Consider the following 15337-nt stretch of genomic DNA (forward strand, 5'->3'; position numbering starts at 1 on the left):
AATGGGGCTTTGTTGTGTTGTAAGAATGTCCAGTATCTCTTGACGTTCTGCAGCTATGGAGTTCTTAACAGGCTACTGAAAACTAGGGGACTTCACACGGCTTGCTTTCACATTGGTTACCAATGCTGCAAAAGTGAAAAAAGTTACAAGTGTCAGTCTGGATGGAAATTGTTGGAAATTCAAACTATTTGCAGTTTGGGTGCCAAAAGTCTACATTACATTCCTTTAAGACAAAGAAAGTGGATGCCATAAAAAGTTTTATTTTGTACCATCTTCATCACTTGCTTCTATCTACAGGTGTGAAACATAAACCACTGGAAATGACTTCAGGTAGCCCCACCAAGCAACAGAAAAAAGTGGCCCCGAAAGTCCAGCCTTCGTCACCAAAGAAAAGAAAGACAGCAGGAAAGGTAAAAACAAAACTGTTACAGTTCTGTGTATTTTATGTAACTACTTGTCTCTTTCCAACTCTAAATATGCTTGAACTACATGTATATCTGTGTATTTTATGTAACTGGTAGGGGGCTGCCGGAGAGTCCACTTGGCCGGGGGTGGAGGGGTAGGAGGACTCGGCACTGTCAGACTATACTGTGTTGTAATTGAATTATAATTGCCAATTGCATACTCAGAAGTGCATAGAAAATATGTTACATAAACTCTGGGCCAGTGAAAAGTTGGTTTGGGCAAGTGGAAATGACTATGTACTTGCCCAATAGGGTCAGTGAATTTTTGAAAATCCGTCCAACCCTGAAGTTGGAGTAACTGTTGTTTTGCTTATACAGTAGATAAGTTGGGAAATACAAGTTTTCACCCATTGCTCTTTTTGTAAGGCCAGGTCTGTGTACACTAACATAACGTTTTCCTCCACCTCTCTTCCCAGTCTTCTGAGGCGGACCTAAAGTCTAGTGTAGACCAGTGCATCAACAGTATCCTGGCACTCTCCCAGTCTGACAGCGCCGAGTCCTCCTACCCCTCCACCCCCGGCCAAGTGGACTCTCCGGCAGCCCCCTACGAGACCCTTCCCGTGAAAAAGAGGATACAGAGAAGGGCAGAGGAGGGGGGGAAACCAGACAAGACCACGAAGAAAAGCAGAAAACCCAGAAGGGACAAAGGAGAGGATGTGAGGCCCAACTCTGCCGCATCAGAAAAAGAGGTACTGTGAATTTATTTACTTTCACAGTGGTTTTATTTCGCGGTAGGAAGGACACAGAGGTTTTTTACTGTGTTGTAAATTTGTGGTTGAAACGATTCTGTAGTACAGTAATAATACATTTCAGATGCATATTTGCAGTGTGATGAATTAGTGGTGGAGAGGTCACCACAAAAACCAGGAAAATAAAAACACTGCGAAAGTGTAAAGATTTACTGTATTTGGAGACGTAAATGATGGCGACAAAAAATTGTTAGCAAGTTTGCGTTATAGCTGTAGTCTATACGTAATGGAAACACTGGTTGTTTGTAGTGAAGCGGTCACCGCATAACTTTGAAGATAAAATTACTGGAAAAAATCAAGAATTACAGCATTATTTTTGCATTGTTCTTAAATCTGATATGTAAACATTGATATTGTCAAACTTTTGCCTTTTCCTTGTATCAGGAAGGTGCACAGAACACGGATTTGGAAGAGCTGAGTTCTCAGGTGTCCGACCATGAGTCGGAGGAATCCAGCGCGCCATCGTCCTCTAGCGGGCTCGGACGCGGCGCATGGGCCGCCAGCAAGGAAAACTTGTGCCAGGTGTGCGAACAGGTCGGCGAACTTCTGCTCTGCGAAGGGTCGTGCTGCGGAGCCTTTCACTTGGACTGTATCGGCCTACAGCAGATGCCTACTGGAACGTTCAAGTGTGACGAGTGCATCTCAGGTAGGATTGATACCTCTGCTAGGATTCTTGTAGTAATAGTTTTATTGAGACACAACTTCCTATCACTACAGTCGCAGCCCGAAGGCTGAATTGATGTTGTGATATTACAAAATATGACCTTTGTGATAAAAATAGCGATCTGTATTAAAACAAACTTACATATAGGAAAGCGTAATAGACAAGTGGGCCTTATAATTAAAAGTGAGACTCCCCCTAGAGAGAATCTTCGAATTCAGAACCACTCCAGTGTCTCATGGATCTGTTGTAGTTGTTGTCTCCCTAATTTCAGTTCTAGCTTGTTCAACTCCACAGTATTTAAAACCTCTAATTGTTTCACTTTCTCAATGTTAAATTCTAGCCCCTGCTCTAGTACAGGAAGTTCTTTAGGCTCCCCTGTAGCCTCCTCTATTTCAACTATCCAAGTCCCAAACCTTCCACCGAGGGACTGAACTCAGCATAAACACCTCAGAGCTGTGGTGATAAATTTCCAGTCAATACGTAACAGGGTCTCGGAAGACCACTTCTTTTGTGACACAGTGAAACCTCATATCATTATTGGAACTGAATCCTGGTTGGACCCAACGATAGGCAACAGTGAAATCTTGCCACCGTCATACACCGCATACAGGAAGGACAGAGAGGGCCGAGGAGGTGGAGTCTTCATCACCACCAAGAATGACATCATAACTACTCACCACCCAGAACTCCACACCACGAGTGTGTTAATCTGGGTCCAGGCTAATTTGACACATTGTAAAATAATGTACATCGGTGCCTACTACCGACCTTCAACTGCTTGCATAAAAGACTACATGTACCAAGCTCTGGAGCAGTCACTAATAGACATACGCAGGAAGCCTGGTAATCCTCATATTTGGTTAGCTGGTGATTTTAACCTTCCGGCTGCAACATGGATTATGGATACAACCAGTAATTCCTCATGTGCATCCACTAATCTCACCAGTAAATACATCAACCTGGCCAACAACATTGGATTCGAACAGGTTATCAGCGAACCGACTCATCCCATCGGTCAAGCTGCAAACACATTGGACTTGTTCTTTACCTCCAACCCCACCCTAGTTAAGAAAAGTAAAATTGTACCTGGACTTGATGATCATGACATACCAGTAGTTGACATACATGTACATGCCAAACCACAAAAGGTGCACAAGAAGGACAGACTAGTATACCTTTGGGGGAAAGGGAACATGTACGAGCTCCAAAAGGACATGGATAGTTGCAGTGAAAACTTCTTAAAGCAGGACATGGCCAAGGTGAGAACAGCCAGCAAGAACTGGCATGATTTTAAGACAGCTCTCCAGACACATCCCACGAAAGAGGGCTTGAAGACGTCACAGTCAGCCTTGGATCACACCCCAAATACGCAGGGCCATGAGGAAAAGAGACAAACTTTATTACAAAGCTAAGAAGAGCAATGCAGAGGAAACTTGGGCAAATTAAAGTTTAAATCTTGTAGAAAAGGAGTGAAGCAAAGAGTGAAGAAAGCACACAGAGATTATACGTCAAACCTCCTCGATGAAAACATCCAAGAGAACCCGAAGGCCTTTTGGTCCTACATCAAAGCACTCAAGCAGGACTCAACCAACATAACGGCCATGAGACGTCAGGGGGTGTTGACCTCTAATCTAAAGGAGAAGGTAGAAGCTCTGGGAGACCAATTTAAATCTGTATTCACTACAGAGGACCAGAACAACACACCATCTCTTGGAGACCCCATAGCACCTCCTACATGTATACTGTCCCTCAAGATGTCTGTGGAAGGTGTAGCAAAACAGTTGTGAAACCTCAACCCAAATAAAGCTACAGGCTCGGATGGTCTTCCCCCAAGACTACTCAAAACCAAAGCATCCCAGATTGCCCCGGTCTTACAGGTCTTCTATACCCAGTCGACCGCTACAGGTGATGTCCCGGAAGACTGGAGGTCTGCCAAGATCACCCCTATCTTCAAGAAGGGAGACAAGTCCATACTAGCTAACTACAGACCGGTCACTCTTACATCAGTCTGTAGTAAAGTTCTAGAGCATGTTGTACATAGTCATATGATGAATCATCTTGACAAGCATAACATGCTGTCTCCAGCCCAACACTGATTTAGAAGAGGGCTTTCGTGTGAAAGTCAACTGTTGGTCACAACCCATGACTTGGCTAGTGCCCTTGACCAAAATAAGGAGGTTGACGCCATAGTGCTGGACTTCAGCAAGGCTTTTGACACTGTGCCACACAATCGCCTGCTGAGTAAGCTCCAGTACTATGGCATCTCTGGTAATCTCTTATCCTGGCTTCAACGGTGCACACCCCAGTTCTTACGCGACCGGGGTCCATGATAGTGAGCAACAAAAAAATGACGAATTTCGAGGGGCTGGGTTCGAGTTCACATTTCTCATAATGTGCTTCGGACTGATATTAGATACTAGCATGGCTGAAAAGCATATGAATTGGTGTGGTTTTGGTGAAAATTGTGTTTCGGTCCGAGCCTTATTTCCGGATATCCATCTGCATTTGTAGTGAGGTGTCCCCTGACCCGAGATTGACCTTTGTTGCGTTCTGTGGGTGATGTTGACATGCCTCGTGGCGTGGATGATTAAAGAAATTTAAGTACTAGAATTTTCTTTATAATTGGCTCTTTCTGACAACATCAGTCATTACTGCTGCAAAAAAATTTTTAAGAGTTTTATCCTACCTGAAAATGCCACATTTTGCGCATCATTTTTGATGTGAAAGTTATAATTTTTCCTTATAATTTACCAAAATTAGAGAGGTTGAACAAACAAAACTCAGTTGGTCTTGTAGCGGAAGGGATAGGCTTTCACCCCATACACAGTTGATTTACATGTATTTCGAAATAATTCCCTGGAAGAGACAGTACCTAGACTTGAGGGTGCGCAGCCTCCAATTGAAACCCCAAATAAACTGGGGTGTGCTCCCTTAAGCCTTCCTTACACAGAGGACTCAAGCAGTTGTCCTTGATGGTGAGGTCTCCAAACCTTGTAAGGTCATGTCTGGAGTGCCTCAAGGCACTTTGTTGGGCCGGCTTCTTTTTCTCCTTTACGTTAATGATCTTCCTGATATTGTGGGTTCCAGTGTACGTTTGTTTGCTGATGATTGTTTGCTTTACCGGGTCATTGAAACACCACAGATGCTCTGAGTCTACAAATAGACCTTGATTCACTGACCCGGTGGCAAAACCAGTGGCAGATGTCATTTAACACTTTAAAGTGTCACACACTCCATATAACGCATAAGCGCAAACCAATTATAACACAATACACTCTTTGCGCAGAGAATCTTACAAGATACAATAAGATAAGATTACCATTATATAATTTTGTTGGCAGTGGATTTGCTGGGGTAAAAGGAGCTGTGTTGTCTACTGAAAATCTTGAGAGGGTCACTGTGGTTTTGTTTTCACAAAAATAAAACAACCACAAATTTGGGAATATTCATTTCTGATGTACTATTTCTGATGTACATGTATTAGTAAGTTAACTACCGTTTCAAACGCAACTAATTTTCCTTTCCCCTTCCACCATGAAATAAGGCTGCATTGAAAAAGTGACAGTATTTTCCCATGTATTTCCCAGGTGTACATACATGCTTTGTCTGCCGCAAGAGTGAAGTGACCACCAAGCGCTGCTCCATCCCCATCTGTGGGAAGTACTACCACGAGGACTGTCTCAGGAAGTTTCCTAACACCGTCTTCGAAGCGAAAGGTTTCCGCTGCCCGCTTCACGTCTGCGGGACCTGTGTGGCTGTTGCAGGGGGGGATGTTAAGAAAGTTAAATCAAGAGGTAAATTGAAATACTGGGTGCATTTGCACTTTTGTGCACCCAAAGTTGAAGCTGTGTGCCTAGTTTTTATATTTCCCTCCTATAAAGGGAGGAAATATATTGTTTTCACTGTCGTCTTCTTCTTCTGCCAAAAACCAAGTAGATGTAGGGTGGTAGCTCTAATACTGGTATTGCAGAAAGTTATGTTTCCCTTATGGTACATGCTACGAATGTCATATTTGAGGTGTAAGTACCTGTGAAGACACCTGAATATAGATTATGCTAATGATGACCTCATTTGCATAATTAATGCTGAAACTTGTATTTCTCTTATGGTAAATGCTATGGATGTCATATTGGAGGTGTAGGCAACTTAAGGAAAGGTGAACACACCTGGATGTAAATTATGGTAATGAGGACTTCATTTGCATAATCTATGCAGATAGTTGTATTTCCCTTACAATTAATGCTATCGATGTCAGATTTCAGGTGTAGGTACCTTTAGCAAAGGTGAATACACCTGGATGTATATCATGCTGATGAGGACCTCACTTGCATAATTTGTGCAGAAACTTTTATTTCCCTTACGGTAAATGCTACGGACACCATATTGGAACTATAGTTATCTTTAGGAAAGATGAATACACCTGGATGTAAATTAATCCTAATGCAGATCACATTTGCATAATTCACAGCAAAAACATCATTTCATCATACTTCCTTTATTAATGGGAGTGAAATATCCTTTATTTTCTCGAAAATGTTGCCGTTCCAGTTTACCTTGGGTTCGCCGGTGCACATAGATATTTATATAGTACACTATCCTGTCTGATCTCCGGCAGGCTCCAAAGAGAGTGTAAAGTATGGGCAAAAAGTCTGGAGCAACTCCCAGAGGGAAGGTCATGCTGCAGAATCAAACTAGAAAGGCAATATTTGCGAGAGCAAAAACAACATATTTCACCCATTTCCATCCACACATTCATAATCACCCAAGTCCAGAATTGAAGTCTAACAAATGTTCCCCGCATACAAGAATGGACTCTAGCAGCGGCGAATGGACCAACAAGTATCATGCAAATTTCTGAATGTAAACAACTACAACCTTGCCAAAGTTTTCTTCTGCAGAAGAATTTCCGCAATCTGATAGTCCAGAAAATTTTGCATAATGCAGCGGACAGTTCTTCGGAACCAACTCAAGTTGTGAAAAAGTTTCACAAATTTCTGATGCGTATTACATACTGTAACATTAACACATACCAGTGATACCACAATTTTGCTAACAAAAAGATACACAACCACTTGTAGGGAGACGAGCCTTTATGTACTCGTGGTGTTAGCGAAAACAAGTAAACAAGCCATTGTTATATACAGAGAGGAATATAGACCATTACATTTATGATAGAAACGCTGAGAAAAAGTTTTTTTGATACAGGAGTAAATTTGGTACCTTCTCAATCGAGCATAACTTCAGTATGACACAGTATTTACAACACAAGGACGTGAGTCGGGGCAGTGAAGTTGTTTTAACCACATCCTGCCCTGCACATGTAAGCCTAGTTAGTGCTCCTAATTGGATTGACTATGACTATTTCAACCAATCAGCTCCAGTTTTGAAAATGTATGGGTAATTTGAAAGGTGCTTTCTCATTGGCTGACGGAATTAGTCCACCTGCCATAGGAATTAAGATGTGACCATATATAGCCATATGAGGAAAACAGCCAATTATCTCTCCCAAATCCCCCCCAAAATCATATTTTGAAGTGGTGTATGCCCTATAGCAAATGTCAGGTCATTCGGCTGTAATTACAGAGCACAGGAGGCCCAAATGTACAGTTTTGGTCTGAAAATGGCAAAAAAAACTCAAGGAAATCACTTTAAAGCCCCATACAAGAATTTGAAGAAAAAAACAACATCTGGGGGTATTTGCCCACTCTACCCTTGTGCCAAATTTCAGGTCATTTGGCAAAAAAATGACCCAATTTGTGAAGTTTTGACAGGAGAAGAAGAAGAACAAACATGAGAGAAAATTCAGAGTTTTGGTATAAAACCTAGTGTTCTCAGTCCTATCGTTAGTCACTGACGAAAGACAGTGGATACTGTCTGAAACGTCTGACTGTTTCAAAATCTTATCCAGTTGCTTGAGTAATTATTTTTGGCGTATCTTATTACCTGGATGTCTAACCTTCATCAACGTATGAGAGAAAACAATATATTTCATCCATACTGTAGTATGGGTGAAATATAACTAGAGTAGAGTAGTACATAAAGATGTGGGTTTTCAGACTGCATCCCTCCTTTGCTTGGTGCCAAAAGAATCTCCACCAAGAATAAGTAGACAAAATTGATATGGAGCACTAAAAGTTGCAACTTTGGTGTTATGTTAGGACTGTCACCCCACACCGATCCCCCCACCCTGACACAAGAATGGTAGAGCCCAAGACCTGGGAGAGTAGAGGAGGGTGGCTGTACGATCATTGGAATAAATGTAGTGTGTAGAGATCTTTGCATGTTTGCCTGATGTTTTGAAAGGACCTCTTTGACATTTGGATTGAGTAAAATGATTTTTAGAAATCACTTGAAAATTAATGTAGACAACATAGCACTCTTGACAAGTTGCTGAACACAGCAGCCTTGTAATGTTCATCTTTGTGTTTGTGCAACTTTCTGCGCAGGCCGTATCCTAGCTCGGTGCGTGAGGTGTCCAACAGCGTATCACGTGAATGACAGCTGTATCGCTGCCGGCTGCATCCAGCTAGCCCAGAACAACATTGTATGCAGTAACCACTTCCAACCAGTCAAGAATCAAGCTCACCACTCGCACGTCAACGTGTCCTGGTGCTTCATTTGCTCTAAGGGTAAGGAAAAAACTCTAAGTTGTGTTCACTTTCTAGATGTTAAACTGCATGCTGCTGAACCTACAGTAGTATTACAGTCAAAACTGCTCAAGAAGACCACTCAGGGACCAAGAAAACCTGGTCTGTGTGGACAGGTGGTGACTATAGACAGGATTCTTATAATTAAATGCTTGTGTCAATGGGGAAAAATATCTAAGGGACCACCAAAATCCCATTGGCAATGTGGTCCTTATTCCTTATGTAGAGGTGGTCTCTTGTACAGGTTTAACTATACTGTGAAAATTATGTGTGAGCATGTAGCATATACGACATATGCACTTGTACTGCCAACACATTAGGAAGCAGGAGAAAGACGCCCTTGCCACCTCAAAAAGAGAATGAAATGGGGACACTGTTCAAGAATGCTCGTCCATGTAATCATTTCCATTGGTTTTAGCGGTCAAAACGAAACCCAAGGCATATTTCACTGCGTGCAATAATTGGTCTTGCGACTCCAAAAGATGACATCATACCTGTCTTGCGAACAGGTGGAGAATCACTGTGCTCTGATCCCCACGAGCTTGTTGGAAGCATGGACATTTCTGACTCGGACCAAAGCCACAGAGGCTCCTACCTTTTGCAGCAACATTTGCCCGCGGCTGGCTCTGGGGTTGCGTGGGGTAGCCTTGCTGTTACCAGAGGTGCGTAAACCAGTCTACCTCTCCACGGCTGGGTAGAAAACAACAAAGAAACAACAGCCACAACAGTACTATTCCATCAGGCTCGTCCCTGAGGCGTCACCAAAAACGAGAAAGCTTAACCCTGCAGACATCTCTCAAAATGCTTGAAAATGTAATATATCTGTATAAAGGGTGGAAAGGTGAAATTTGCTTGCTTTTATTCGACACGGAAGCTAGCAACGCGCTTGAAACTTCCGAGACTCTTTTTGGCTTACAGTTGTTTTGTGTATTTGTTTGTTTATGTTGCTGTGCTGTGGGTTTTTTTAGACTGAAAAAAATAGATCAGAAAGCACTGAAGTCTTACCTGTACATCTTGTCGGCACTGTGTTAGAACTGTGGTAACAGCAAGGCTTTAGTGATAAGCTACAAGAATGGTTTCCAACAGGGTGATTGGATGTTGGGCTAATTGATTTACAAGTACTTAACTTTCATTGGTCATTTGCTATTCTATGCACCAACAACTATATTATCATTGCATGACGCAGTAAGAAGATTGTCATACTGGTCATCACTATTGCCTTCTTGTTCACTATAGTATCATCACAGTTTGTGTTCGCAAATGAAACTGTCTGAAATAAGAATTTGCCTAATTTGTCTTAATCTTTAAGATGTAGAAATGGCTCATTTTTTTACAAGTTGCATATATATATAATAGGGAAGAGATTGCAATCTGGAAGAATCACTGCTTTTACCGGTAGAGATCATGATTGGAGTCTCTGTCGACAAAGATAGTAATCAGGATACTTTGATTATGTTAGGCTGGTCTCCCATTTGTAAATCCTAATTTTCAAGTCAAACCATTGATCTTTAGTTTAGTTAAAATCCTCCCACACCATAAGGTGTAGAGGGCGGTGCCCATCTCCGTTTCATAGCCCTGGGCCTCACTGGTGCCATCACTGCAGCAGGGGGCTAGTCCACTGGCAGTGGAGTGTGTTTAACTTCCATACTAACATCAGAAGTATGTACCATTTTTATAAAGTCATTGGTATGACTCAATGCGCCTCTTGTCCTACCCGGGAGACGAACGTGGGCTTTCTGGTCCAAGTAATTTGACCAGAGTAACAGTAGTAGTATAGTAACAGAAGCGCAGACCACTAAACCACAGGGACACCCCCAACCATTGATCTTAAGTGACATGAATAAAAGTACTTTGTCCAGATGAACACAGACATGCAAAGACTCCAATCGGGATCTCAGCCGGTAGAATCGCTGATTGTACTTGAGGAGATCCTGATTGTGATCTCTGTCGACAGAGACTCTGATTGCAATCTCTTCTGGTAGAATCTCCGATTGTACTGGAAGAGATCCTGATGGCAATCTCTGTCAGCAGAGACTCTAATTATGATCTTTACCATCAGAATCTCTGATTGTGCTTGCGATCCTGATCTCTGTTGATAAAAACTCAGATCACAATCTCTTCTGGTAGAATGGGGCATTCTGCCAGATTGCAATCTCTGCCCTGACATATAGATGTAGATATAGATGGATAGATTTTTTATTTTCTATTTTTTTCACTCCCCAGGAGGAGATCTTCTGTGTTGTGAGATGTGTCCAGCGGCGTTCCACCCTCAGTGCCTGGGTCTGGAGGACCTGCCAGAAGGAACCTGGTTCTGCCGAGACTGCAGCCTGGGGAAGAAGCCTCTGTACAAGGAGATTGTCTGGGTCAAACTGGGAACCTACAGGTTGGTTTGATTCCTTATGTGGTGTAAAGGTAGTCCCATGGCCTTTTTGAGGAGGTAGGGACAGTTGGTTGTTATCCACTGTGTTTAGTGCACCGTCTTGGCCCATCCCTTTCCTTCTATCACCCTTTACCTCCCCAACTGAAGTATGGTCCTCATTTTTATTACACCTGGGTTGAGTCAGGAATGCCGTGTAAAGTGACTTTCGCAAGGACACAACGTTTAGCTATAGCTAGAAACGCCTGGGATCAAAACCGGGACCTTTTGATTTTGCATCTACTTGCCTGGCCACTCGGCCATTCGATCCCCACCAGGCCATTCGATGCCTACTACTAGGGTTGTAGACTTAGAATCCAAAGGTTCTGGATTTGAATCCGTAGCAGGCCCATATGTTGTGCCCTTGGGAAAGGCAAATAACACCTATTTCCTCTCTGGACTCAACTGAAAAGGAGTACCAAGCTTTTGTTAGGATGTGCTCTCGGATGGGCCCCATGTAGAAGGAGAGCCACACCTCGAGTGCGTTAAAGAACCCACCACACTTATCATAAAGAGTAAGGGTCCTTCCCAGTGTGAGTGGATCAAACCTTACAGTTTGCTCGGATGCAGCTTGTACTTAATGTACAAAACCTAAAGACAGTTTACCTGTAAAGCGAAACCAAGTTGTAGGAAAAATGCTAATTTTTGTTTATATTTCTGTTGTAATGTCACCTTCAATTACTAAAGTAGAATGCTTTATTTCTGAAGGTTTTGATTTCTAATGATACCTAGGCAATCTCAACAAGCAAAGAGGCGATATTACTACTAGAATGGGGTTGACTATTGGATTTCATGTTGAATGATAAAGTTTTGATCAAACTTATTGTTTGCAGATGGTGGCCAGCAGAAATAGAGCATCCCTCCAAAATTCCCCAAAACATCTACAACATGCCTCACCAAGTGGGGGAGTTCCCTGTGCGCTTCTTTGGCTCCAACGACTACTTCTGGACCCACCAGGCGCGAGTCTTTGCTTTCCAAGAGGGAGACAAGGGAAGCAAAGAGTCTGCAACTTCTAAGGGAATAGCAAAAGTCTTCAAGAAAGGTATGAAGCTTCACCAACAAGGTTATGTTTTCAGGTGTGTGTGTCCATGCGTTTGAGTAGTATTAATCAAGAAGTCATGGATGGAACTTTATGATATTTGGTATGTTGGTAGGTGTTGGGAAAATGAAGAAGTGATTAGATTGTAGGCCCCCTGGCAGCTTTCCATGGTACTGCAGCCAAATTTCTGGTTTTGATATCTCATGTTCTGAACATGCTATGGTCATGAAAAATTTGATGGTAGATAGCTCTTGTGCTCGGGATCAAGTGATTAAAGTTTGAACCCCCTAGCAACTTTCGTAAGAACTGCAAGGTCGCTCCATTTTACATGTCTTGATGGGTCAAATGTGTCAATCAAAAGATTGTTATGCCATCTTGCTTTGATGTTCTCAATCTGTCAATCCACTGAGTAGAAAGGTGTCAGTATTTCTACTGAGCTTTGTTGCAGAACTAGATTTTCATGTTGTACCATTTATTGCAATTTCTTTTTGAGTATTCTTGCTTTCCAAGGTTTTATCAAAATCTTAATCTAGTGTCTACATAGTACAGTAATAGCTAAAGCCGCTATGCCTCATGACAATATAGTTTCCTTACTATGCTAGCCAGGGAAATCCATTAGGAAGTTCAAATTGATATGTATGCATGGTGGAAGCTAAAAGTAACACCAGTTGTAAATCACTCTTGTCCGTTTCTTAAGGTGTTGTTGAGGCCACCGAACGGTTCAAGTACCTTCAGACTCAGAAGGAACAGAAGGAAGCGCAAGAATGTCAGCGCATTGGGAAGAAACCACCTCCCTTCAAGATGATCAAGGTACGATTGATTTATTACTCTACAGCTCAACTGGTAGCAGCCTCACAGTTCAATTAGTTGGTAACTGGAAGACCCAGGTTCAATCCTGGGAAGAGTTCATGGTTCAGAAGGGGTGTAGAACGGGGGTCACATGTTCAAGGAGGTGACTTGAACATGTTGAATGGGAAGGGCTGACAACTGCTCCCTGTAAAAGTATACCCTGTTACTGAAACAGCAAGGAAACTTGCTGCCCTATGTGCCACTAGCACTAGGCACTGCAAGGGTCTGATCGAACAAGCAAAACAAACAATTTCGAAAAGAGTGATTGCATGGTGCAGTTTTTCATTTTCAATTGTGAAATGGCAATAGAAGTGTTTTATATATCAGAGACAATGTCTAAGAAAGTTTATTTCATTGAGAAATGGCAATGATGTATGAATATCTGTCCATCCCCTGAACTGGATATGATGTTTATTTCTTAACTTGGTACTGAGCAAGGTGTGCAGACTTGTTGATATGTTTTTGTATCAGGACATGGAAATACCGTCCAAGCTGTTCAAGTGACCACCTCTGCAATAGGACCACCTGGCTGGTGTGACTTCTTCTTGGTGGCTCCTTAGATAAATTTTCCAATTGACACAAGCATTAAGAATGCTGACTATGATATAGTGACCACCTGTCCACATAGACCAGGTTTTATCGGTCCCCTGAGTGGTCCTCTTGAGCAGGTTTGACAACATAGTTTATGAGCAGCTGATGATTGTTGTTTTTCCGCTATATCCAGACTAACAAGCCGGTGGGGAGCGTACAGATCCACACAGCAGACCCCTCGGAGATCCAGCGCTGCGAGTGCAAGCCCACGGACGAGAACCCGTGCGGTCCTGAGTCGGACTGTCTGAACAGGAACCTGATGATAGAGTGCCACCCTGCTGGCTGTCCCATAGGCGAGAAGTGTCAGAACCAGAGATTTGTCAAGAGACAGTACCCCGCTGTGGAGTCATTCAAAACTCCCGATGGTAGAGGATGGGGACTAAAGACTATGGTAGATGTCAAGAAGGTAAGGTCCAAGACTTTCCATTTTCCTTAGCAGGATATTCAGCACTTGTTTTCCCAGTGACCTGGGCTAATATAACCTCTTTCCACTCAATGCTGCAACTGCTGATTTGACAGATAATGAATTTCATAGATAATGATTTTTGTTCATGTCAAAGCAGTTGGCAGTCAAAGTGGTGTTGAATGGCACAGTGGCTAGGCTAGCAGACACAAGATCGAGAGGTCATGGGTTTGATTCCTGGATAGACGTTGTGTCCTTGGGAAATGCACTTTACATGACTTCCCTCACTCCATCCAGGTGCAAAAATTGGTACAGTAGAATCCGCGTAACTGCACATCCCATTTTTCAGCGTATTTGCTGCAATTATCCGGCTGGTGCAATAAGGGAAGTTGCCCAGCTGGACCGTCAGTACATTGTATCATACAGAAGGTGAATAGTTTACAAACCTCAGTGTGCTGTATGAACTTGTAAGCACGCATTTAGATGATAAAAAGCTTTCGTTATACAGGTACTGTGTGGTAACACCGTAGATTCCACCTCTTGTTTTGGCCACGTTCATGTATCAAAACGGTAAATTTCAAATTCTCAGGAAAGACATCTCAGGACACAGCGAGTGAAATCAGTAAGTGCCAGAGAGGCTCCCTGTCATGTCTGGACAGATTTGAATGTGCACACCATGGTAAGGAATTACTGTACAATGTACTGTACTACGTGTCCAGTGGGTAGATATGGTTAGATGACTTAGATCAGTGACAGACCAGTCTCCTTATAGCAGAGCCGAACCCGCGTATACATCCTTCGGGTGAATGTAGGAACTTTCTAGGACGCGGATTCAGCTCTGCCGTAAAAGAATGTGACAGATGATCGCGTCAGCACCGCACCGCCAAAAGTGACTGCTATGTCCGTCTAAGTGTCTGTAGCCCTTGCAGAGTCGCTGTGCGTTTTCCAGCTAGATCAGAGAACTGCAACTAGATGTACGTAAAGACGCCGGTCTTTTATCATTGCGGCAGTATGTAAATATAGTGCTGCCGGAAACCTAAAACTGCTGTCAACACCCCATGTCATCCTTAACGTGAAATTAAATCCCCGCGAACTTAAATGCATACATAGTAATAAGACAGTGTGCAGGTAGAGACCAATTTATATTGAGTACAGCATGCTGTCTGCCAAAGCCTAATGCCGCCTTCGGCAGGCATGCGTCTCTTTATGGTGACTACACGCCCGGGACCTGCCCGGGACCTCCCATACGATCGCTATCAACGTGATTGTCAACAGAGAACACCTTCTTTTGTTACTAAACAGTTTTAGACATGTTGGCGGTATTGTGCCTCTACACAGGCCGTTATAGGCTCATTTGTACCACATTTGCCGATTTTTAGCGCACCTTTTTAGTCAACTTGTCGACGATGTTTGAACAAATTTGGTGCAGTTATCTGGCATTGGTGACAATGCGCCATGCAGATATGCGAATTCACTAACAATGGAGTGAATGGGAACCGTTTTGGGATTTTGGGA

At 42.8% G+C, this 15337-nt stretch overlaps 1 protein-coding gene across 5 annotated transcripts in view; it reads left to right on the top strand.

Moving 5' to 3' along the window:
- Positions 1 to 15337, top strand: part of LOC136431450 (histone-lysine N-methyltransferase NSD2-like) — a 49923-nt gene that overhangs the window by 23935 nt on the left and 10651 nt on the right. For 3 of the 5 annotated variants that reach the window (XM_066422823.1, XM_066422825.1, XM_066422824.1), the window contains 10 exons: positions 298 to 410; positions 881 to 1153; positions 1598 to 1859; positions 5465 to 5671; positions 8324 to 8506; positions 9034 to 9186; positions 10748 to 10907; positions 11774 to 11982; positions 12677 to 12789; positions 13553 to 13825. In XM_066422823.1, the coding sequence (XP_066278920.1) occupies positions 298 to 410; positions 881 to 1153; positions 1598 to 1859; positions 5465 to 5671; positions 8324 to 8506; positions 9034 to 9186; positions 10748 to 10907; positions 11774 to 11982; positions 12677 to 12789; positions 13553 to 13825 (1946 nt within the window). The remainder of the gene's footprint in view (positions 1 to 297; positions 411 to 880; positions 1154 to 1597; positions 1860 to 5464; positions 5672 to 8323; positions 8507 to 9033; positions 9187 to 10747; positions 10908 to 11773; positions 11983 to 12676; positions 12790 to 13552; positions 13826 to 15337) is intronic. The other 2 variants (XM_066422826.1, XM_066422827.1) reach the window with 1 other exon arrangement.

The sequence above is a fragment of the Branchiostoma lanceolatum genome, chromosome 3 (assembly GCF_035083965.1).
Source record: "Branchiostoma lanceolatum isolate klBraLanc5 chromosome 3, klBraLanc5.hap2, whole genome shotgun sequence".
Lineage (NCBI taxonomy): Eukaryota > Metazoa > Chordata > Leptocardii > Amphioxiformes > Branchiostomatidae > Branchiostoma > Branchiostoma lanceolatum.